The sequence below is a fragment of the Triturus cristatus genome, chromosome 10 (assembly GCF_964204655.1).
Source record: "Triturus cristatus chromosome 10, aTriCri1.1, whole genome shotgun sequence".
NCBI lineage: Eukaryota > Metazoa > Chordata > Amphibia > Caudata > Salamandridae > Triturus > Triturus cristatus.
The window spans coordinates 125,458,326-125,482,172 of NC_140593.1; the positions used below are offsets into that span (position 1 = coordinate 125,458,326).

The 23,847-nt window shown below is 49.4% G+C and overlaps 1 protein-coding gene across 3 annotated transcripts in view; it reads right to left on the reverse strand.

Moving 5' to 3' along the window:
* Nucleotides 1–23,847, reverse strand: part of TOPAZ1 (testis and ovary specific TOPAZ 1) — a 1,878,688-nt gene that overhangs the window by 1,165,911 nt on the left and 688,930 nt on the right. For all 3 annotated transcript variants that reach the window (XM_085630596.1, XM_085630595.1, XM_085630594.1), the window contains exon 7: nt 20,677–20,777. In XM_085630596.1, coding sequence (XP_085486722.1) covers nt 20,677–20,777 — 101 coding nt within the window. The remainder of the gene's footprint in view (nt 1–20,676; nt 20,778–23,847) is intronic.

Consider the following 23,847-nt stretch of genomic DNA (forward strand, 5'->3'; position numbering starts at 1 on the left):
GCGGGGACCCCGGAAATAATAAAAATTATATATGAAGACCATATATATACAGCTCTGTATATGTATACACATATATTATTTTTTCCAAGCAAATACAGCCCCCATAGAAGGCTAAACAATGTAGATACAATTATCCAATAATGCACCATAGGTATAAAAATACACCTAAATCTTTTTTTTTAATGAGGTAACACACTCCTAACAAAGGAAAAAAGAGCACTGTGCAAAACACAGAACCATCAAACATTGTTAGCCTGCAGGCTGCATTGCAATACAATACCATAGAGACTGAAAAGCCTTGTACAGGTAAAAGCTGGCACCGTGCCTTTAAGGCAGCCCTGACTCCAATATCCCATCATGCCTCAGGGGTGACAGTTGGGTCAGTTGTTCTTTGCGGGACTGTAGTCCTACATACAAAGATATATTTCCTCCATGTTAAATAATACAAAACTCAAAATTGCCTGGGGAGGCGGGTGGGTTGCTTATGACTTTGATGAGGATACCCCTGGAAGAGAACTAGGATTACAGGTAAGTAACTTATCCTTCTCTTCCAGGGGATCCTCATCAATAGACATAAGCACTGAATAGAATAGCAAGCCCACCTTCCACCTGCAGGCAACTGAGAACTGCACTATACATGGAGAAATAAACCATTGACAAATTCAGTTATTGAACAGATTCCTCAAAGAGGCTTGCCCTACTTGAGTGTCTGCTCTGGTGTCCAAATCCAGATAATAATGCCTCGTAAATGTGTGGACAGATCTCCAAGTGGCTGCCTTGCAGATCTCGGAGAGTGGGACATTATTGAGAAAAGCAGCAGTAGCCACCTTCCCTCTTGTGGAGTGCGCTTTAGGCCGAGCGGCCAGTGGCTTCTGCGCTAGCTGATAAGCCAATTTAATGGCTGACACAATCCACCTAGCAATGGAACGCTTAGATGCAGCAAAACCTGTGCGGACAGCACCATAGTTAACAAATAAGTGGTCAGCCTTCCTGACAGCCTTAGTCCTATCTAGGTAGAACTTTAGAACGCGCTTGACATCTAAAGAGTGCAACGCCCTCTCAGCTGGCGATGAGGGGTTGGGAAAAAAGGTAGGTAAGGAGATAGTCTGGTTAACATGAAAATCTGACACCACCTTTGGTAAAAAAGATGGATGAGTTCTCATCACTACCCTATTCAAATGAAAAATAGTGTAGGGCTCTTTAGAACAGAGGGCCTGTATTTCGGTCACCCTACGTGCTGAAGTGATAGCTATCAAAAAAGCTGTTTTCCACGTAAGGTGCTGCAAAGTAGCTTTATGTATTGGCTCGAAAGGTGAACTCATAAGTTTTGATAGAACCAGGTTCAGCTCCCAAGAAGGCGAGGGAGGCCTTACTGGGGGGTAAACCTTTTTGAGCCCCTGCAAAAAATCCTTAACCACCTGCAGCTTGAAGAATGACTGCTGCGAAGGGAAGCGCCTATATGCTGTAATGGCCGCTAGGTGAACCTTAATGTAAGAAAATTTCAACCCCAGTCTGGCTAAGTGAAGGAGATAAGGCAAAATCACTTCCTCCTGACATTTTGTAGGGTTATACTGATGTTGCATACACCATACATAAAACCTCTTCCACTTACAGAAATAAGAGTGTCTTGTAGAAGGCCTCCTAGCCTCCTTCAGTATGGTCATACACTCCTGAGGAAGGTTTAAATGGCCATACTGGAGGACTTCAGGAGCCATGCTGTTAAGCTCAGCGAGGGAAGACTGGGATGGTAAATCTTCCCCTGCATCTTGGTTAACAAGTCCGGTCTGCACGGCAGGCGCTTGTGAGGTCGGATCGACATGTGGAGGAGATCCGTGTACCACCACTGCCTCGGCCAGTCCGGTGCTATGAGGATCATCTTGGCAGATGAGTGTTGCAGCTTGGTCACCACCTTGGGGATCAGCGGGAGCGGCGGAAAGGTGTACACAAATGTCATTGACCAATCGATCAAAAGGGCATTCCCTATGGATCCTGGTCGATGGTATCTTGAGGCGAAGCCTCGGCATTTCGCGTTGTGTTCGTCCGCGAAGAGATCTATTTGCGGACGTCCCAACTCCTTGAAGATGCCCTCTAGTACCTCGTCGTTGAGTACCCAGTCGTCTGGATCTTGAAAATGATGACTGAGCAAGTCTGCTTTTACGTTGAGCTCTCCTGGCAGGTGCACCGCCTTTATTGAAATGTTCCTTGCTAGGCTCCAGTGCCACAGGGACTAAGCCTCCAGCGAGAGCGTCCTGGATCGAGTACCCCCCTGTTTGTTCAGGTAGTACATTGTGGTGGTATTGTCCGTTTGTACTAGAATGGGACTCGTCCTGATAGCTGGCAGGAATGCTTTGAGGGCTAGGTGGACTGCCCAGAGTTCTAGCATGTTGATGTGGTACAACCTTTCGCTGCTTGACCACCGTCCTTGAGTCTGTAGGGATCCCAGATGCGCACCCCAACCCTCCAGGGATGCGTCGGTGATAAACGTCTGAGATGGGGGTTCTTGATGAAACGGAAGCCCCACCTGTAGATTGAGTGGTTTCAACCACCACTTGATTGATTGCCTGGCCGCTGAGGAAAGACAGACTGGTTCCTCCCACAGTGAATTCCTTTGGTCCCATTTGTCCTCCAGATCTTGTTGGAGAGGACGCATCCTCAACCTGGCATTGGGCACCAGGAATATGCAGGATGCCATGGCCCCCAGCAGAGACGAAATGTGTCGCGCTGTAGAGAGCTTGTTGGTCATAATCTGCTTTCCTTTGTAGATCAGGGATGACCGTCTCTCCTCCGAAGGAAATACTTTTCCTACTGCGGAGTCTATAGTTGCACCGAGGTAGTGTATCCTTTGGGTTGGTGTGAAGTTGGATTTCTTGAAGTTCACCCTGAGCCCCAATCTGTGACACAAGTTCAGGCAGCGTTCCAGCTGTGACTAAACACTCTGATGCGATGGTCCTTTTATCAGCCAATCGTCGAGATAGGGATAGACGAAGACTCCTGCGCGCCTCAGTGCAGCCGCTACTACTGCCATGCATTTTGTAAATACTCGAGGGGCCGATTTCAGGCCAAATGGTAGGACCTTGAATTGAAAGTGAGAGGTCCCCACCATGAACCTTAGGAATTTCCAATGAGACTGTACTATGGGAACATGAAAGTATGCGTCTTGCAGATCCAGCGAGCACATCCAATCTCCTTGCCGGAGATGCAGATATATCTAGTGAAGCGCAAGCATGCGAAACTTTTCCCTTTTGATATGCTTGTTTAGTGTCCGTAAGTCCAAGATGGGTCTGAACTCTGCTTTTGCATTTCTTTTTCGGATCAGAAAATATCTGGAGTAGACTCCTCTTCCTCTCTGCGCCCTGGGGACTTTTTCTATTGCTGATTTGAGCAGAAGGGTCGCTACTTCTTCTCTTAACATCTTGAGGTGTTGAGATGATTGTACCGGGTGGATCGAGGGAGGAGGACTCCGGAAACGAAGCGAGTATCCATGTCGCAGTATATTCAGAACCCATTTGTCCTTTGTGATGGATTGCCACTCTGGGAGATGGTGTGCAATACTTCCTCCCACCGGAGCAGTGGACGACATTGGAGGAAGCAGGCTCTCATTGCTTTCCTTGAGCCTTGTTTCCACCACCGGCCTGGCGGTTATTTCCACGTCCCCTGGATGATCTACGGGACTGAAATTGCTGTTTCTTTTGCCCTTGTTGATCTTGGTTTTTCTGCCAGTGAGGGGTTTGAACCCTCTGCTGGTAGCTACGCCTGTCGGTTCCCCTACGGCGACGGAATTCTTTCCGTTTCTCTAAGCCCACGGCTTTCATGGTGTCGAGTTCTGACTTCATCCGAGCCATCTCTTCGTCCGCATGAGAACCGAAAAGCGAACTACCCGAGAAAGGCAGATTTAGAATCCTTGCCTGTGCTTCCGGTTTCAAAGCTGTCAGCCTCAGCCAAGAGGACCTTCTGGCGGAAATCCAGTGAGCATATGAGTGCGCTGCAAACGTTGCTCCATCCGCTGCTGCGCAGATCACTTGGTTTGAAACTAGACTGCCCTCGTGCAGGATCTCTTCGAAGTCCTTTCTGTCTTCGGAAGGCCCTTTTTCTATAAATCGCTGCAGGGAATCCCATAGTGATCTGTCATAGCGCCCCAGAAGCGCTGAGGCACTAGCCACTTTCAGACTCGAGGCCGCCGAGCCACATACTCTTCTGCCCCAAGAGTCTTGCGTTTTACTGTCTTTATCCGGCGGCACTGTGGATGATGATACCACTGAATGCGTTTTTCTGGCAGCAGCTGTAATCACCGAGTCCGGTGGAGGGTCCGCCTTGAGAAACAGAGGATCCTCGGGGGCTGGACGGTATTTAAGAATCTGCGCCGGAGCGGAATTGATAGACGCTGGCGTTAGGAAGATGTCCATTACTGGTTTAAGCAACCCAGGGACTAAAGGCAACAAAGGACGAGACACCGCTCTCTCATGAAGGGTCTCGAAGATGACAGAAGAGGTGGTTTCTTGAACAGGCATGGGAATGTTCAACTTAGTCACCCCTCTGCACAGCACATCCTGAAAAGTGGTGATATCGTCCACTGGCGACACTCTAGATGGTGGAGTATCTGTGAGTGTGGGTGAGTAATCCCTTCTGGACGAACGGCTTGACAAGGAAGATGAAGGAGACCTCCGTCACCTTCTCCCCGATCTGATTGATTCTCTCCTCTGAGAGGTAGACCTGGATCGCCTTCTGGGCGAGCGTGATCGCCCTCGCAATTCTCTTCCTCAAGAATGGGATCTTGCTGGTCGTAATGTTTGATCCAGAGTCCTTAGCCATGTTAAGGACTCCTTTACTGCCTGAATCATGGAAGGATTCGGAGGCATTTCCCTGACGGGGCTCTGAGGTAGAGCATGGACCTCGTCTTGAGATGTATGCTCCACCGGAGGAACTGGAGAGACACCCAACAGTCCTGGTGATCCGGATCTTGATCTTGAATCTTGAGAGGCTGAAGGGGAAATGGAGATCGGACGCGATGAATCATGCTCCGATGTGGTATATATCACCCTATGAGACTTGCGTCTTGATAATTTCCTAAGCGTCAGACGAATGTGTGACGTCTCCTGGTATCCCACCTCGGGGGACCGTCTCGACAGTGATAGGCCTATCACCGGAGACCTGGACGCCGAATGGATCACCGGCAATGTGTCCTGCCTCGACGTCGAGAGCCTTGTCGTCGACGGAGGGCTTGTCCTGGACGGAGGTCTAGAACCCAACTGGGAATCTCGCCTCAACGTCACCATCTTCTCCGGAGATCTGGAGAACTTAGACGACGGAGGCTCCTGCCTCAACGTCGACTTCGACGGAGGCTCCTGCCTAGACGCCGACCTCGACGGAGGCTCCTGCCTTGATGCCGACTTCGACGGAGGCTCCTGCCTCGACGCCGACCTCGACGGAGGCTCCTGCCTCGACGCCGACCTCGACGGAGGCTCCTGCCTCGACGCCGACCTCGACGGAGGCTCCTGCCTCGACGCCGACCTAGACGCCGACCTCGACGGAGGCTCCTGCCTCGACGGAGGCTCCTGCCTCGACGCCGACCTCGACGGAGGCTCCTGCCTCGACGCCGACCTCGACGGAGGCTCCTGCCTCGACGTCGACCTCGATGGAGGCACCCGCCTCAACGTCGACTCCGACGGAGGCACCCGCCTCGACGTCGACTGTTGTGCCGATGATCTGTGCCTCGGCGTCGACAGCACCTTCGAAAAGGATCGTCTTTCTCTTGACGGCGAATCATGTCTCGACGTCGAAGATCTTGCAGGATCTTTTGACACCGATCTTTGCCTCGGCGTCACCGTTGATTTCGACGTCGAAAGCCTGTGCTCTTCCTGCGACGTCGACCTCTCTCTTGGATGTCTTGACATCGAACGGTGTTTTCTCGACGCTGATCGGCGATGCGCCTCCTTCGACGTTGAAGGATGTTTTCTTGACGTCGAAGTAGCCGACGACGAACAAATGCGCTTCGCCGCCGGATCGAGCGTCGACGTGGACTTTCGTTTGGAAGCATGACTCCCCCTGGATTCCTCACCTCTCAGCGACGATCCCGCCGCTGGAGTCTTCGACACCGAGCCTGACGCCGATGGAGAACAGACAGGGACCAGCTGCTTCGACGTCGACCGCTCCGAAAGGCCATAAAGCCTAATTCTCTCCCTCTTTCAAAGTCCTCTTTGAAAGGTCCTTGCAGTGACGGCAGTATGCAGGAGAGTGAGACTCTGGTAGGCAGACAATACACACCTCGTGATGGTCTGAAGAGGCCTTCTTTTTGCCACAGGATGGACACGGCATGAATAAAGAAGGCATTTTTCTGTCAGAAAAAGTTGTTAAATTTAGTCAGAAACCACAGATAAACGCTTCCCTGATAGAGTATAGCAGAGGAAGTCCAAAAAATTACTAGAAAAGTAACAATTCTTGACTGAAAAGTCAAAAAAGAAGAGAGCTGAATTCCAGGGTCCTGACAGAAGGAGCCGGAAAGAACAACTGACCCAACTGTCACCCCTGAGGCATGATGGGATATTGGAGTCAGGGCTGCCTTAAAGGCACGGTGCCAGTTTTTACCTGTACAAGGCTTTTCAGTCTCTATGGTATTGTATTGCAATGCAGCCTGCAGGCTAACAATGTTTGATGGTTCTGTGTTTTGCACAGTGCTCTTTTTTCCTTTGTTAGGAGTGTGTTACCTCATTAAAAAAAAAGATTTAGGTGTATTTTTATACCTATGGTGCATTATTGGATAATTGTATCTACATTGTTTAGCCTTCTATGGGGGCTGTATTTGCTTGGAAAAAATAATATATGTGTATACATATACAGAGCTGTATATATATGGTCTTCATATATAATTTTTATTATTTCCGGGGTCCCCGCACATGGGCGGGAATATTCAGTGCTTATGACTATTTATGAGGATCCCCTGGAAGAGAACTGAGAGTTCCAGCAGTGTGGTGTACCACAGTTGTCTGGCCCATGTTGGAGCTACTAGGATCAGAGTTAGGGAATGTTGCTGTAGCTTTCGCACCACTAATGGAATGAGTGGGAGAGGTGGAAAAGCGTATGCAAATTTGTTTGACCAGTTCATCCATATCGCATTGCCTTTGGACAATGGGTGTGGATATCTGGCGGTGAAGCTTGGGCATTTTTTGTTTTCGTGGGTGGCGAATAGGTCTATGTGTGGATGCCCCCACTTCTGAAAGAACGGGTGAAGAACCTGTGGGTGAAGTTCCCACTCGTGGATCTGCTGTTTCTGTCTGCTCAGCAGATCTGCCACGGTGTTTTGTACTCCTGGGACATGTTGGGCTAGGAGAAAAATCTTTTGTGGAATTGCCCATCTCCATATGCTCTGTGCTAACTGAGAGAACTGTGGAGAGTGTGTGCCCCCCTGTTTTTGAATGTAGTACATGGCAGTCATGTTGTCAGTGCGAATGAGGACTGCCTTGCCTGAAATCTGCGCCTGGAAGGATTTTAGGGCGAGGAAGATCGCCAGTAACTCCAGATGGTTGATGTGGAGTAACTTCTGTTGTGGCATCCATGTGCCCTGTGCTGTGAGATGTAACAGATGAGCTCCCCAGCCGGAGAGCGATGCATCTGCTGTTAGAATTATTTGTGGGACCGGGTCCAGGAACGGTCGACCTCTGGAAAGGTTTGTGGTGTTCACCACTGCAGAGAGCGATGGGTGCGACCGTCTACCAACCCCAGATCTGTCAGTTGTCCCTGGGCCTGGTTCCACTGGCGCGCCAAGCACTCTTGGAGTGGACGCATTTGAAGTCTTGCATGGGGCACTATAAAGATGCAAGAGGCCATCATCCCTATGAGCTGCATAAACACTCTTGCTGGGAGAGTGTGTTGAGATAGGAATTTTTGACGCAGCGCCTGTATTTTTGCAATCCTGACAGGATTGGGATAGGCTATGGCTTTTGAGGTGTCTATGGTGGCACCGAGATATTGTTTTGTGTGTGATGGTACCAGGTGGGATTTTTGATGGTTCACCGTGAAACCTAGCTGGTGAAGTAGTTGGACCGTAGCGGCGGTATGTTGCACACATTGTTGGTAGGACGTGGCCTTTATCAGCCAATCGTCCAGATAGGGAAAGACGTGAATGTGCTGTCTTCTGAGGTGTGCAGCAACTACTGCCAGGCACTTGGTGAAAACCCTTGGTGCTGTTGTTACCCCGAACAGGAGCACCTTGAACTGGTAGTGTTGTCCGTCTACCACAAACCTGAGGTACTTTCTGTGAGACTGATGTACTGGGATGTGAAAGTACGCGTTTTTCAAGTCCAGAGTGGTGAGAAAAATCGTTCTGGGAAAGAAGTGGAAGAACCTGTTGGAGGGTTACCATGTGAAAATGGTCTGAATGAATGTAAGTGTTTAGAGGTCTGAGATCTAAGATAGGTCGTAGGGTCTCGTCCGTCTTTGGAATTAGAAAGTACAGGGAGTAGACCCCTAAATGTTGTTGATTTATGGGGACCTGCTCTATTGCTCCTTTTTGCAGGAGGGAGATCACCTCTTGTGTTAGTAGCGCAGTATGTTCTTGCGACATAGGGCGGTGCCTGGGTGGAATGTTGGGGGGTGTCGATGTTAATTCTCGGCAATACCCTGACTGAACAATTTGTGTCACCCATCTGTCTGAGGTGATTGTCTCCCAGACGTGAAGGAAATGTTGTAGTCTGCCTCCGACCGGAGTGGAATGGTCTGGAGGGAGCGGGGGAAGTCATTAGGCAGGAGGTGTGGCAGAGCGGGCGGTATTTGTTTTGCCTCTGCCCTTATTATTATTGCCTCTGTATCCGCCTCTTTGATAACCCTTCGTGAAGGTAGACTGAGGAGGGGATTTATAGGACGTGGATGCACTGTCCGAGGAGTAGCCTCTGCCCGTGCCCCGAAAGGAAGAACGGCGAAAGGAGCGCCTGGGAGTCTGTGTTTTTAGGGCTCCCATAGATTTCGCTGTGTCTATCTTTTTTCATTTTTTCCAGGGCTTCATCTACTTTAGGGCCAAATAGATGATCTTGGTCGAATGGGTGATTTAATATAGAGGCTTGAACCTCTGGTTTAAACCCTGAAACCCTGAGCCAGGCATGGCGACGGAGAAGAACACTGGTATTTATGGCCCTGGAGGCTGTATCTGCTGCATCTAGGGCACATCGTATCGAGGTATTGGTTATTGTTTTTTCCCTCTTGAATAAGTTCATTAGCCCTAGTCTTGTACTTTTCAGGGAGATGGTGCATGATGGTCTCTAGCTCATCATAATGCGCCCTGTCGTATCGGGCCAACAGTGCTTGCGTATTAGCAATACGCCATATATTGGCCGCTTGTGACGCAGTGCGCTTCCCTGACGCATCTAGGAGCTTGGACTCTTTGTCAGGTGGGGGCACCTCGCCTGACGCCTGAGAATTTGAGCGCTTGCTGGCTGTAGATACCACTAGGGAATCTAATGGTGCAGGGCCTTTAATGTAAGAAGGGTCTGTAGGGGCGGCTTTGTATTTCTTCTCTATCCGAGGGTTTAGGACCCTGGCCCTGACTGGGTCTTTAAAAACCTCAGGGGCATGTTTAATTACGCCATTTAACATAGGTAGAATGGCAGTGGACCTATGTGTATCGTCAAAGGTGTCTAGGAGGAAATCCTCCTCCACTGGGTCGGTATTTAGCTCCACCCCGTGGTAGTGTGCCGCCCGTTGTAACAAATGGTGAAAACCCAAGGAATCTTCAGGAGGGGATGGCCTAGATGGATAGAGGTCATCCTGTGGGACATCTGGGATGTCCGGATTGTTATAATCATCCCATGGGACTGGAGATGCAGTAGGGGTGGGATCTTGTGGCACATCTGCTGGATCATAGTAAGGGTCCCCCAAATCGTCTGGGACAGGAGACAAGGTGGGGGAACGATGAGGTGGAGGGGGTGGAGGTGGAGAGGGTGGAGGAGGTGGAGGAGGTAGGGAAGGCACCCTGAAAGGAGAGGTAGCAATGTCCTTTCTCTTTGGAGGAGGAGGTGGAGCCGGCTTGTCCAAGTGTCTCTTTTTTGAAGACAATGTCAAGTGTCCAGTCTTTGGATCCTTGGTGAGGGTTTTTTGCAAAGGATCCGGTGTGAAAAGCTCCTGTGACACTGGTTGTTCGGTCGGCGCCGAAGGTTTCCGGGCCGACGGTTTTTTAGGTTTGTCGAAGCCGTGCTTCCTGGGAACCTCCTTCTTTTTGGTCGGTGCCGAAGAAGATCTCGGCACGGGAGTGTCGGTGCCGAGGGTCTTGTGATGTTTGGTCGGCGCTGGAGGAGCAGGTTTCGGCACCGAAGACTTCGGTGCCGGGTTCGGAGTGGAGGTGGAGGCCGATTTTTTCTTCGGTGCCGAAGGGTGTTTTATCGGCACCGGTGGCCGGCTGGCTCGAGCCCGAGCTGCGGAAGGCTTAATAGGCTTCTTTACCGGGCCCGAAGGTGGGGTGTGAGAAGCAGTATCCTTGGTCTTGCCTAGGCCCGGAGGCGAAGGTGTGACCGAAGCCTTTTTCGGTATCGGCGTGGGAGGGGGATTTGTACTCACGACCCGCTGCGCCGGAGTGATGTCCTCCACATCTGAGTCGTCGGCCTCGGAAGCGCTGACGAGGTCGTCGTCCTCCTGTTCTATGTCCTGCTGTCCCGGAGCTTCGACGTCGTCCCCGAAGATGTCGACTGGAGCGGAGGTCGAGGAGTGCGCCATGTTGCGTCTAGCCCGTCGATCTCGAATGGTCTTTTTTGAGCGAAAAGACTTGCAGGCGGGACAGTCTCGGGCCTCGTGTTCTAGGGAGAGGCAGAGGTTACACACCTCATGGAGATCGGTGTGGGGTAACTTAGACCCACATCGAGGGCACTTCTTGAAGGGAGTTCTTTCCATCAGCCGAGACCGGAGCCGGAATAGGCCCGAAGGCCGCCGTCTACCACCGGAATCGAAGAAGTGCCGAAGAGAAGATGAGTAAGATGATTTATATCTTTGAAGAAGCTCGATGAGCGAGGATGTGTGCGTCGATCGGTGAACTGGGAAGTTCGGAACCGGAGCGCGAAGTATTACATCCGAGCCCGATGGCGGAAAAAAACAATCTGAGGATGGAGCCGAAGCCCATGCGCAATACTAACCAGAGGAGGAGTCACCGACCTCATGACTCCCAAAGACTTTCCAAGAGGAAAAACAAACTGCAAACATCCGGGCCCAACACCAGATGGCGACCTATTTACAGTGTATAATCTGCAGCTCATATGCCTCGAACATAATGTTTCGCAAGCAACGCATGTCGTGCCTGCTTCGGCAAAACATTATCTAAATACTGCTCTCGAGCTCCTAATGAAAGCTCCTGAGTAAGGACACATGTATGAGGGCCAGTCCTCATCGGAGGTAACAACTGAGTAAAGGGGGGTACTACAGAGGGATTAATAAGCCTATCAACAAATCAGAAGCAAACATTTACAAAAGACAATGACACAAGCCAATACAAAATATGGGCTGAGAGTGGACTGAGCTTCAAGTCCATACCTGAATACAGCATGCCGCGTAGCGCATCCGCTGCCCAGGCTCAACCTAAAACCTCCTTACAGTATCACATTTCTAAACTAAGAAACAGAGTAAATGACTGTGGAAAACAAAAGTCCAGCCCCCAGAGATTTAATTTCCCTAGATGGTGAGAATGAACAAGTTACTAAACAAGGGCAGAAATTATTTAGCCGCAGATTCCGAACATTTTGAATACTTACCCAGTTGTCAGACTGGATCCAGAAACTTTTGAGCAGAACCTCTGCATGCCACCAGGAGATGTTAACCAGCTCCGCACTGAAGGTGTCCCACTCCGGATAGGACATGGGGTCCAATATAGACATGACACACGAGTGATAACGCCAATTGCTTTCAAGGTTGCCTGCACCCTCAAATGCAGAGCCCGACAGCAAATTGGCGTCGACCAATGTGCATATTCCTAGACATGGGATCTTTTTAATAAACAGAGTCAAATTTACAGAATTGGGAGGATAGGAGTAAAGGATAAGACGGTCGGTGAGGAATAGGCAGTTTGAGAGTCTATCTACCAGAAAGAGCATTACCAAATGTAAGTAACTTGTTCTAATGATATAGACTTCTAAATGCAGGTTTCTCAGCTTTCGATTAGATACCCAAAGGAATACCTATTCAGAGGCTGTCCTGACAGTAGTGCTTTGTGAACGTATTGGGGGTGGTGGGACGCCCACATAGCTGCATAACAAATGTCGAGGACAGAAACTCTGAGTGCTAACGTGGGGGTAACAGCCTTGGCTCTGGCAGAATGTGCTCTTAAACCCTTCAAGGGGCTACTTCTTTGCCTATACGTAGCAGATCTGAATACAGAGCACGATCCAGCAAAAGATGGTCCGTTTCTGCACAGTTTTGCCCTGTTTCGTTCCTGCAAACCCCACAAAGAACGGACTGTTCACTCTGTTCTTTAGTACAATTGGGCTCTGTTGGGGTATTGGCAAAATAAACTATTTTTCCTCCTGAGAGGTGAGGCGAAGCACAGAACACCTGTAAGGTGATAGTTTGACCAACATGGAACGGTATCACTACTGTTGGAAGGAACGGTGCCCAAGTCGGCATAACCAGTTATGCTGGTAAGAAAGTGGTATATGACGGGCTGACACAGAGATTGGAGCTCGCTCACCCGCTGTGGTGATAGTAACATGTCTTTAGGGTGAGAAGCCGTAAGGGAGAACTGTGCAGTGGCCTAAATAAATTGCACATCAAATATGTGAGGACCAAGTTACAATTACACTGCGGTATAACAAAGGGAGGAGGAGAAAACAAATGTTGAAATCCATTCAAAACACACTACAGCAGGTGACTCAAATAATGAAGGCTGATCCAGCTACTGTCAGAAGATTGAAATAGCCAAAAGGTACCCTTTAAACATGCCCAAAGCAAAGAGAGACCAAACAGAGTATCAGATAATTTAGCCTACAGGTGGTCTGTCTGTCATGAGCTTCACTAAACCACAAATATGTCCCATTGAAAGGCCTATACAGTTTTTCTAGAGGGACATTTGGCTGCCTGGATGGCAAAGAAACGCGTTACTTACCTGTAACAGCAGTTATCCAGTATTGGTGTCTTTCATAGATTCACATGCCTGAATCATTCCCCGTCGTCGAGACGGGAGCCTCCGGTACATAAAAAAGTAATGTCCTATAGACATACATAGAGAAAAATAGGCCTAAGGGCCTCCCCTTAGCCGCCTATCTTAGTCCTTTTGTAAAAAGGACCAAACTCTTAGAGTCAGCCAATCAGCTATCACCTCCCTCTAGAACCTTCCTGGCAGGAGCCTCAGTCCCTCAGATTTTCGTACGCACCAAGCTAGGTAGGCGTAATATAGTTAGAGAGAGGCGTGAGTCCCTCCAGGGGAGGCGGGAGGGTTGCATGTGAATCTATGAAAGACACCAGTACTGGATAACTGCTGTTACAGGTAAGTAATGCGTTTCTTATCCAGTATTAGGGGTGTCTTTCATAGATTCACATGCCTGAATCAGAGTAGTTAGCAATACATTATGCACATTTCTGATGTAACATGCCGTATAGTTATTTTAGATAATACACATATTACCATAACAGTTTGAAACATTGGCATACATCAAACAGTAAAACAGTAAATAATGTGCATACCAGGAAGGCGGGTTGTTGGAAGGCTCACCTCACTGGAACAGATGGCGGAGCACCGCCTGGCCCACTGCCGCATCCTTCGTAAGTTCGGCATCCAGGCAATAGTGTCTGGAGAAGGTATGCGGTGACTTCCACGTCGCCGCTCTACAGATGTCCAAAATCAGCACTCCAGCAAACAGCGCTGCTGACGTGGACATCGCTCTGGTGGAGTGTGCTTCCACCCTGTCTCGCAACGGCCGTCCGGCCCCTTCATGGCAGAACGCTATTGCAGAAGAGATCCACCTTGAAATGCTCTGTTTTGTTAGAGGCATACCCAGCCTTGGTCTGCTGTAGGCCACAAATAACTGCGAAGACTTTCGGAAGGTTTTCGTCTTGTCTATATAAAACTTAAGACACCGTTTGAGATCCAGAGAATGGAGCGTCCTTTCTGCTGCCGTGGTAGGGTTTGCAAAGAAGGAGCGTAGAACCACCGGCTCGTTGAGGTGAAAGTCTGAAGGCACTTTCGGTATGAACTTGGGATTTGTCCTCAGCACCACCCTGTCCTGTTTGAACTGCATGAAGGGCTCCCGAATGGAGAGAGCTTGCAACTCGCTGACCCTCCTGACAGATGTTAGAGCGAGTAATAGAGCCGTTTTCCATGAGATGTACTTGATGGAAGCTCGGTGAATGGGCTCAAAGGGGTGCTTCATGAGTTGGTTAAGGACCAAGTTGAGGTGCCATGTCGGTGGGACCCGTCGAGGTCTTGGAAAGGACCTATAAAGACCCTTAAGGAACTGTTTAACAAGTCTACTGGACCAGAGAGACGGGCCTTTGAAAGTCCTGGTAAAACGTGAAATTGCCGCCAGATGCACTTTTATGGATGCATGCGCTAATCCGGACTGTGCCAAGAGCAGGAGATATGGCAATATCTGTTCGGGCGTGATATGAAGTGGTCTCAGGCCCTTCTCCGAGCACCAAACGCAGAAGCGCTTCCATTTGAGAGAGTAGGTTTTGTTGGTACTGTCCGCCCTCGCTTTTGCTAGCACGTCCCTGCATTCCTGCGGGATGTTCAAATGGCAGAACTCTCTGTGCTCAGGAGCCAGGCCGATAACCTGAGCGATTGGAGGTTCGGGAATTGCACCTGCCCGTTGGACATTGTCAGCAGGTTCGGGTGCTGTGTTAGACGAATCGGTGTCCTGATGGAGAGGCGATGAAGGTCCGAGAACCAGTGCTGCCTCGGCCAGTACGGGGCGATCAGAATTAGGGTACAGGGCTCCGCCTTCATCTTCCTGAGGACCCTGGGAATCACCGGGAACGGTGGAAAAGCGTACGCAAATACGCTGAACCAGCCTATGGAAAAGGCATTTCCGAGCGACTCCGGTTGGGGATGCCAGCTTGCGTAGCTTGGGCATTTGGCGTTCTCCCTGGTGGCGAACAGGTCGATTCGTGGAACCCCCCACTCCGAGAATACGTGTGTTAGTGCACTCTCGTTGAGCTCCCATTCGTGGGAGAGGGATTTCTGCCTGCTTAGGGCGTCCGCAATGGGGTTGTCCTTTCCCGGGACGTAGTCCGCCCTGAGGGTGATCCCCTGAAGAACAAGCCAGTTCCAGATCTTCTGCGATTCGCGCGATAGAGTGAGCGAACGCGTTCCTCCCTGCTTGTTCAGATAATGCATCGTCGTGGTGTTGTCTGTTCTGACGAGCACCTGGGAGTTCTGGATGCGTGGTAAAAAGGCCTGCAGCGCTAGATACACAGCCCTCAACTCCAGCAGATTGATATGGAGGCGTTGCTCCCGATCCGACCATTTGCCACTTACTCTGAGGTCCTGAAGGACAGCTCCCCAGCCCGCTAGAGATGCATCTGTGGTGATCACCAGTGGCGCTGCTGGAAGCAGGAACGGTAGTCCTCTCGAGAGGTTTCTGCAATCCTTCCACCACTCGAGACTCTTGGATATTTGCGGTGTTATGCTTATAATGTCCTCGAACGAACCTGTACTCTGAGTCCACTGGTTCGAGAGAGCCTCCTGCAGTGGGCGCATCCGCAGCCTGCAGTGAGGGATGAGTAGTATACAAGAAGACATCATTCCCAGGAGTGACTTGAAGGTGCGAACCCTCAGGGATTTCCTTGATGCCACCGTCTTGGCCAGCGATATGATCCTGTGTTTTCTTTCGTCTGAAGGAAATGCTCTTGCGCATTCCGTATTCAGGGTAGCCCCGAGGAAGGTGATGCTTCTCGTTGGGGACATATGTGATTTCTGAAGATTGAGTGTCAATCCTAGATGTTGGAAAAGATTGGTACAAGCGTTGGAGGATTTGGTTGCGCCTACGGCCGTGGGCGCCTTGACCAGCCAGTCGTCTAGGTAGGGGAAAACTTGGTGACCCATTTGACGTAGGAAAGCTGCCACAGGAGAAAGGCACTTGGTGAAAATCCGCGGAGCGGATTTGAGGCCAAACGGAAGGACCTTGAACTGGTAGTGCTGTCCTGCCACTTCGAAACGTATAAACTTTCTGTGCCCCCTGAGTATTGGGATGTGATAGTAAGCATCCTGAAGATCCAAGGATGTCATGAAATCTCCTTCCTCCAGAATGCCTAGGATTTCTTGGAGCGTCACCATCCTGAACGACTGACTCTTCAGGAAAGAGTTGAGTGCTCTGAGGTCCAGGATGGGCCTCCACTTCTTTTCTTTCTTGCGTATCAGAAAGAAACGGGAGTAGAATCCTTTGTCCCTCTGAGCTGATGGAACTCGCTCGATTGCTCCATTGCTTAACATCTCCGATATTTCCCGGAGCAGCAGCCGCAGATGTCGGTGTGGAAACCTGCGGGGAGGGGTTGCAGGCGGGATGGCGGTAAATTCTAGGGAATGGCCGAATCTGAGGAGTTGGAGCACCCAACGATCTGAGGTGATGATGCGCCAATTTTTTAGGAAATGGGTCAATTTTCCTCCAATTTGTGAAGAAGAAGATGGTAGCTGGACTGGCTGGAGTAAGCGGTCACTGGCGTCCGCCGGTGCCCCTCTTCTGGTCCTTACCCCTGAAATTAGATCTTCCGTAAGATGACTGTCGACCCTGTTGATGCTTTTGCTGGTACTGGGTCTTATTCTGGAAAGAATATGAGGACTTATTCTGGAAGGATCCTCTGTAGGAGGACTGACCTCTAGATTTGTTGCCCCGAAAGGACTGGTTCCTTGCCTGCAAGGTTCCAAGCGCTCTAGCCGTGTCCGTGTCCTTTTTAATGGCTTGGAGCGCCTCGTCAATTTTATCTCCAAATAGATGCTGTCCGTCGAAGGGCATATCTAGCACCTTCGTCTGCACTTCCTGCCTGAACGACGTCGCCTTGAGCCATCCTTGGCGGCGCAGGACTGCAGCCCCAGCCAGTTGACGAAAGCCTGTCATGGCTACATCTATGGCGCAGTCGATGATCTCGGCCGCAGAAGTCTGGCCTTCGGAAAGTAGTGCCTTCACCTCATCCTGAACCGCACTCGGAAGTTCTGCTAAATATGGGGCAATATCCTCCCAAAGTTGGCGGTTATAACGCCCTAAAAGGGCTATGGAATTGGCCACCTTGATGGTCATTGCGAAGTGGTTGAAAACCTTTTGCTTTTTGTGTCTAATTTTCTGCCCTCCTTGTCCGGTGGTGCTGACAGAGGCGAGGAGGGATTTCGAGAATTTTTCTGGGCTGCTTGGGTCACGACAGAATCCGGTTTCGGGTGGCCAGTCAGGCAAGCTGGTGCCGTGGACGGTGCCTTATACTTCTTATCCAGGCGCGGAACAACCGCAGGAACTGAAGCTGGCGTCAGCATCAACTTCTTTCCCTGGTCCCAGAGGAAGACGATGATAGGGATTGATTTGGTCGTCTTCTTCGTCTGCTCTTTAAAGTCATGGAGGAAGCATTCCGTCTCCGCCGACTCCATGACCATATGGAACCGCGTCGCAGCCCGTTCAACGAGCTTATGAAAACCACCAATATCCACAGGTGGTGAATCCGCCTGGCGCGGTTGTGGGGAAGGTGGTGAAGATGCTACATACTCCTCCTCCTCATCCTGGTCCGAATGGTCTCCCTGGACCTCTCCTTCTTCCATCTCCTCAGCCTCCTCATCCGATGACTCTATCACCTGAGGTGGCGGCTCATGGCAGACCTGCGTAACCGGCCGTGATTGCCTTGGGGCTGTCGTTGGGGGGTTTGTAGTTGGCACTGGGACCCCTGTATCAAGCCTTGGTGGTTCCGGGAAACGTTGTTTGTAATCCCTGATAAGGAACTTGAGGTCCTTAACTATTGCCAGAGGGAGGCAGACCATTGGAGTGACCTCCGTGCGGACTTGTTCCTGGACGGGGCGCTCCTGCGCGCTTGAGTCTTCCTGCTCCTCGTCCGTGCTTTGGCATTTGACAAACAGCTCGGAAGGGGAAGTAGCTTGTTGAAAGAGCTCCTCTTCGGACTCTTCACTGTGCAGAATCTCCAGAGGTAAATTTGTTTGGACCTTGCTTGGAGATGTTGTTTCCGGGGCAATCTGTGGTCTTGAAAGTTTGCCAGCAGATCCTTGCACAGAAACCTCCGTGGTTTTCCGTCCCACGGACGACGACGATGGCTCCGTCGTCGACGGTATGGCTGTCACCAACGGCGTCCCCATCGACGATATTTTCCTCGTCGACGAAGTCTTCGTCGACGATGCGGTCGTAGACGATTCAGTCGTCGTCGACGCTTTCGTCGTCAACGCTTTCGTCGTCAACGCCTTCGTCGTCGACGCCTTCGTCGTCGACGCCTTCGTCGTCGACGCCTTCGTCGACGATGCCTTGGTCGTCGACATCTTCGTCGACGATGCCTTCGTCGTCGACGCGCTCGTCATCGATATCCCCGTCGTCGACTCTTCCGTCGACGGAGGGCTCCTCATCGACGAGGTCCTCGACGGGACTATCTTCGTCGTCGACGATGATTTAGACGACGGTTTTAAGAGTATAATAGACGAGATAGGGGTACCTGCAGACGATGATGAAGGGGTCGTCGTCGTCGACGAGCGGACCGACGCCGCTGTGGATGTGGACACGGTCGTCGTTGCTGTGGAGACATGTCCTGATGGCCTTTTTTGCGCAGAGGATGGTGTCGCAATTTTTGTGGCCGACAGAGTAGGCTTCTTGAACGTGAGAGAGACCTTGTCAGACACTGAAGATTTCGAAGATCTTGCCTCTGAAGACGTCTTGTGTGTCTTCTTAGGAGGAGCGTCTGAGGGGCCAGGAGATGTCACTCTCGGCCTCTTCAGGGAGACTTCAGAGGCTCTGGAAAAGCTCGCCTCTGAGGACACCACACTCTCTCTGTCCTTGAGCCTGTCCAGCCAAATAAGCAGGCGGCCCTCCCTGTCTCTCAAGGTCTTATGTGGAAAAGACCTACATATTTTACAGTCCTTAGGGACGTGGTCCGGATAAAGGCAATACAAGCATAGTTCATGCTTGTCGTCCACATGAAGCCTCTTCTTCCCACATGAAAAACAAGCCCTGAAAAGGGCTTTCTTCTGGGATTCAGACATGCCAGGAGTTGTAGATGAAATAAACACTCACTGCAGCAATAAGAGGCCTGAAGTAGTCAACGTTGAAATCCTGAAGAAGAAAGTCACCAAAAAACGTGATTAATCTGGCTTGAAAGAAATCCTGAGGAGAACTCAGGCTGGAGACTCCCTAGCACAACGTGCGGTAGAAAATCTGAGGGACTGAGGCTCCTGCCAGGAAGGTTCTAGAGGGAGGTGATAGCTGATTGGCTGACTCTAAGAGTTTGGTCCTTTTTACATAAGGACTAAGATAGGCGGCTAAGGGGAGGCCCTTAGGCCTATTTTTCTCTATGTATGTCTATAGGACATTACTTTTTTATGTACCGGAGGCTCCCGTCTCGACGACGGGGAATGATTCAGGCATGTGAATCTATGAAAGACACCCCTAATACTGGATAACCATCTCTGAGGAAGATCAAAGGGGTTCGGGTATTGTTGCTCAATCTCCACACATTAGGGTAGAGATTACAGAGGCCTGGGTGTAAAACCCAACCCCGGTGCGTCGACAACAGATCCTCCCAGAGGGACAGTCAGAACAGATAGCAGATGCTCATGTCAAAGATCTCTGGATAAAGCAAACACAAGGAGATGGACGGAGCACTGAAACCTTTCAGACACTCACCCCCAGTAACAGATCTGGGTTGATTCCATCATCGTTCTTTAGCTCACTTTGCCACCCCAGTTTAGACACAACTATATGCAAATCAGTCTTAACCCTGTGCCTCATGGGAACAGTCCAGCCCGAACTGTCAAGCCATGTCTTCTCTGGACCGGAAACAAGCATCCTGGGACCGGTTTCAGGCTAACAGCCTTCATCAGCCAGGCTAACTTGAATCCATTGGCAAAGTGAGCAAGGGAACCACGTCTGGGCACACCCTGCCAACTTAGGGCAAACACAAGGAGATGATGGACAGAGCGCTGAAACTTTTCAGACACTAACCCCCAGTCACTGATCTGGGTTGAATCCATCATCGTTCTTTAGCTGAATTTGCCTTCCCAGTTCAGACACAGCTATATGCAAATCAGCCTGGACCCTGTGACCCATGGGAACAGTCCAGCCCGAACTGCCAAGCCAGGTCCTCCCTGAATCGGAAACAAGCATCCTGGGACCGGTTTGGTGATAAATGACTGGGGGTGTAGGGGGAAAGTTAATTAGAAATGCCCATTCTGTGAAAGCAACAATTGCCCAGAAAAACATAACACACAAAATCAAACACAAACTCAATAAATCTGGCAATGGCCAAACAAACAGCACTGGAATTTTAAGCAAGGAAGAAGCCCATAATCTTATCTTCGGTGTGCTAAGCAAATGCTGACATGGTACGAATGGTGGGCCTTTTCAATCGGTGACATCAGATTCTTTGCAGCAATGTTTTTTTTGGGACAATATATCTTTCATCCCCTTTATCAATAGGATCAAGTCACAAACTAAATATCCTAAGTGTAGCAGACAGTTTTTCATTCAAGCTAGAAACACTACGTAGCCCACTGCACAAATATGCATCAGTTTTAAATCTGCCTACCGTTGAAATATATTCTTGTTTCCATGGTTCCTGCCTGTAGGTTGGTGGTAGTGGTAGCGGCAGCTGGGGTCTTGGGGCTGTAGACCATTTCCCTGTAAATGCTGAAAAAAAATACTTTAGTTAAAAGTATTTTATTGATGCTTTGTTCACATTATAATATAGCAACCACAACTGATAACTCTTTTCGCCAACCATAGTCTGCCCTCTCAAAGACGTGCCATCAATTACAACTGCTAACCACACAAATGTTTTGCAATGGGTAAAGCTAAATTTTCTCTTGCCAATGGGAAAAACATAGTCTTTATTCAGTTTTTCCTTTTACACGGTCACAACCTTTCAATCAATACTCTGCATTATTAATTTGCTAAGATATGCAGTCGAACACACAACTTCTAGGACCTTGATATTGTGGGTTATGCCAAATCTAATTTTATGCAGTTCTAAATGTCAACAGTCAGAATAGCAAATTCATGTTAGTTTTCCTAAGGGGTTGTGGTGTGAGCAGTCACCGGAGTGCATTATTTAATGTTAGACCATATCTGTGGCAGAATCACTGTTGATGGTGGGGTGCAGTGTCATTTAATGACACTGCAACCCCACTGTATAAACAATGAGAGGGGGTAAGGAAGGGGGGGCAGGACAGGTTATGGTCCAGTGTCTGTGCCCCTAAAGTCAATCATTACTTCAAAACGGGGGAGACAGTTCCAGGTGAGGGATGCAGCGTGTCACCCACTCACTCCAAGGAGTACTAGAGAGTGTTAAGAGAGTTTGAAAGGTGGTGTCCCACTCGTGAGATACGGGCAGGCGTCGGACGGGGTTCACAGATTGGGCCCGCCCTGATTCCACAGAGGGCTCTTTACCCCTTTCACCTATTATTCACGTGCACACTACACTCAATCTTCTGGTTCTGATGAAGCGCCACGGATCATTATGACCGCATGGGCGCGAAACATATCGACCCCTTATTTACCCAGGCACATTGCGCCGATTGGTGTAACTGTTAACCTTCTGGTTTTTTATTCTGACAAGGGTACCGTCATAATAAACACAGACCTTTGGTATCCCTTAGCCAGTTTTAACCTTGCACGCACTGACTCACCCTCCATATAGGACTCACACCCGCACGCATCAAATGGCATTTTGCAAAAGAGATCTCTGCTAGAGCGACCCTTCGGGGGGGCCCGCAGGGCATTGCAGCGCCGGCCCGATGAGCAGCAAACGCCAGATGATGAAGCATGACATCCTTCGGGGTGTGTGAGGGCAACAAGAGGCAAGACTTGCTCTTCCCTCTCAAGTGGGTTTTAGGCCTAGGACACCACCTGTTTAACTCTTCACACTCTCTAGTACTCCTTGTAGTGAGTGGGTGACACGCTGCACCCCTCAACTGCAACCCCACTGCCACAAGGATACCACATACACTGAACATTTTCTAGCTGTGTACAACCCAAGAACTATATTGGTGCAAGACAATCCCCTCACTGGCTGGTCTTGAGAACTTGCGAAAAAAGGACATTTTTTCAAAAAAGTTGTAAAAATGTCATTTCTCTTGCTAGCTAGTTCACACATTAACACCTCTGTGGGAAAAGTGGCACCATCTAATCATTTTCATGCTTTCCCACAGTGTGAAGATTTTAGGAATGCATGGGTGCTCAATTAGGATGGCGGCACATAGGTGTGAATTTGGTTGCAGTCCAAGTCAAAACAAAATGGTTTAAATTACTTTTCATTGGGTCACAGAGATCACCCACTAGACATAGGGAAGCATCCCCCAACCATACACATTGAATTATATTGCTCAGTGCAGTCCTCACTTGATCTGAATGGCAGTCCGAGAGTGTAGCTGACAATGTTTTTCAGATTTTCTGTGACAGACTCACACTGTTGCTCTGCTGAGTCTCATGATTGTTTGAATACAAAGCATGAGCGAGTTGTCAGTGGGATGGGAGTACTCAAAGGAACAAAAAAATAAACACTGCAGGTGAGCTATTTCTGAAGCCTCTTAACATCTTTGTTCGTTCTAGATGGTATATGCCACAGAGACTATTAGGAAAAATGTCCGCAGCATGTCTTAGAAAGGCTCTGTGCACTGTGTTATGACTTGTGTGTTTCCTCCAGTGGGCTCGACAACCTTGCAGAAACCACTGAAAGCTTTCTCTGTCATTTTTTATTTGAAGGCACCAGGCCCTTTCTGACTGTCTGCTACTCTTTCACCCAAGACTATGTGTTGGCCGGTGTTGAGCCTGGAGGATTTACAGTCAAGAGGCTCAGGCCTTTACACCAGTACCTATGTGGATACTACCTATTGGCTCTTCCCAACTGAAAGCCAGACCGGTCTCTATAACCGTGGTCCTTTGCCTTCGTCATGTTAGATCAAAGGAGAAGTAACAGGACCTAGAGGTATTTTGAATTATTATTCGAATATCAATTAAAGCACGTCTCAAAAGAATAACAAGATATATATATATATATATATATATATATATATACATCTATAATTTCAAGATTTAATATAGTTATATATATATATATATATATTCAATGGGAATGTTAGAAGCACAAGGCTACATAGTTCAATTTATAATATTTCCATCAATAAGAGGAAGGAGCTGAGTGCTTAAGTGATCACACGGTGTAAAAGTACAAGGAAATAAAGAAGATTTATAATACAGTGATAGCAAAGGGCTATATACAGGCTGTCCAGTTTTGGGTTTGAACCGCTATTCATCAGTGAACACCCACCTTCAAGTAAAGAAAATCTTCCCTTCAAGTTTGAAACCAAAAAGCACCAGCATGAGCCACTAGAGGGCAGCAGTGTCCACACTCAGCTGTAGACAGAGGGAAGGCATTGGTAGTAAGCCTGGGCGTAATTCGTGGGTTTCTGCTACGTGGAATTCCGCGAAATGCAAAAAAAACTCTGCTGTGCTCAGTCGCGGACGGCATTATTTGCTGGATGGGTCGCACAGGGGGCTGGGTTAATGAGAAAAAACTTACCTTACGGGTCCCGCGCCGTCGTGTAGTAGAGCTTATGGGTCCATTGTCGACATTTGCTAAGTTAGCATGAGCTTCGCTGCAATGAGGCTGCTTTGGCACACAACACTGCAAGCATACATTTCCCAAGACGCTGTTTGTGCACTTCTCACATGAGAACTGTCGGCTTTTTGCGTTCTCTGC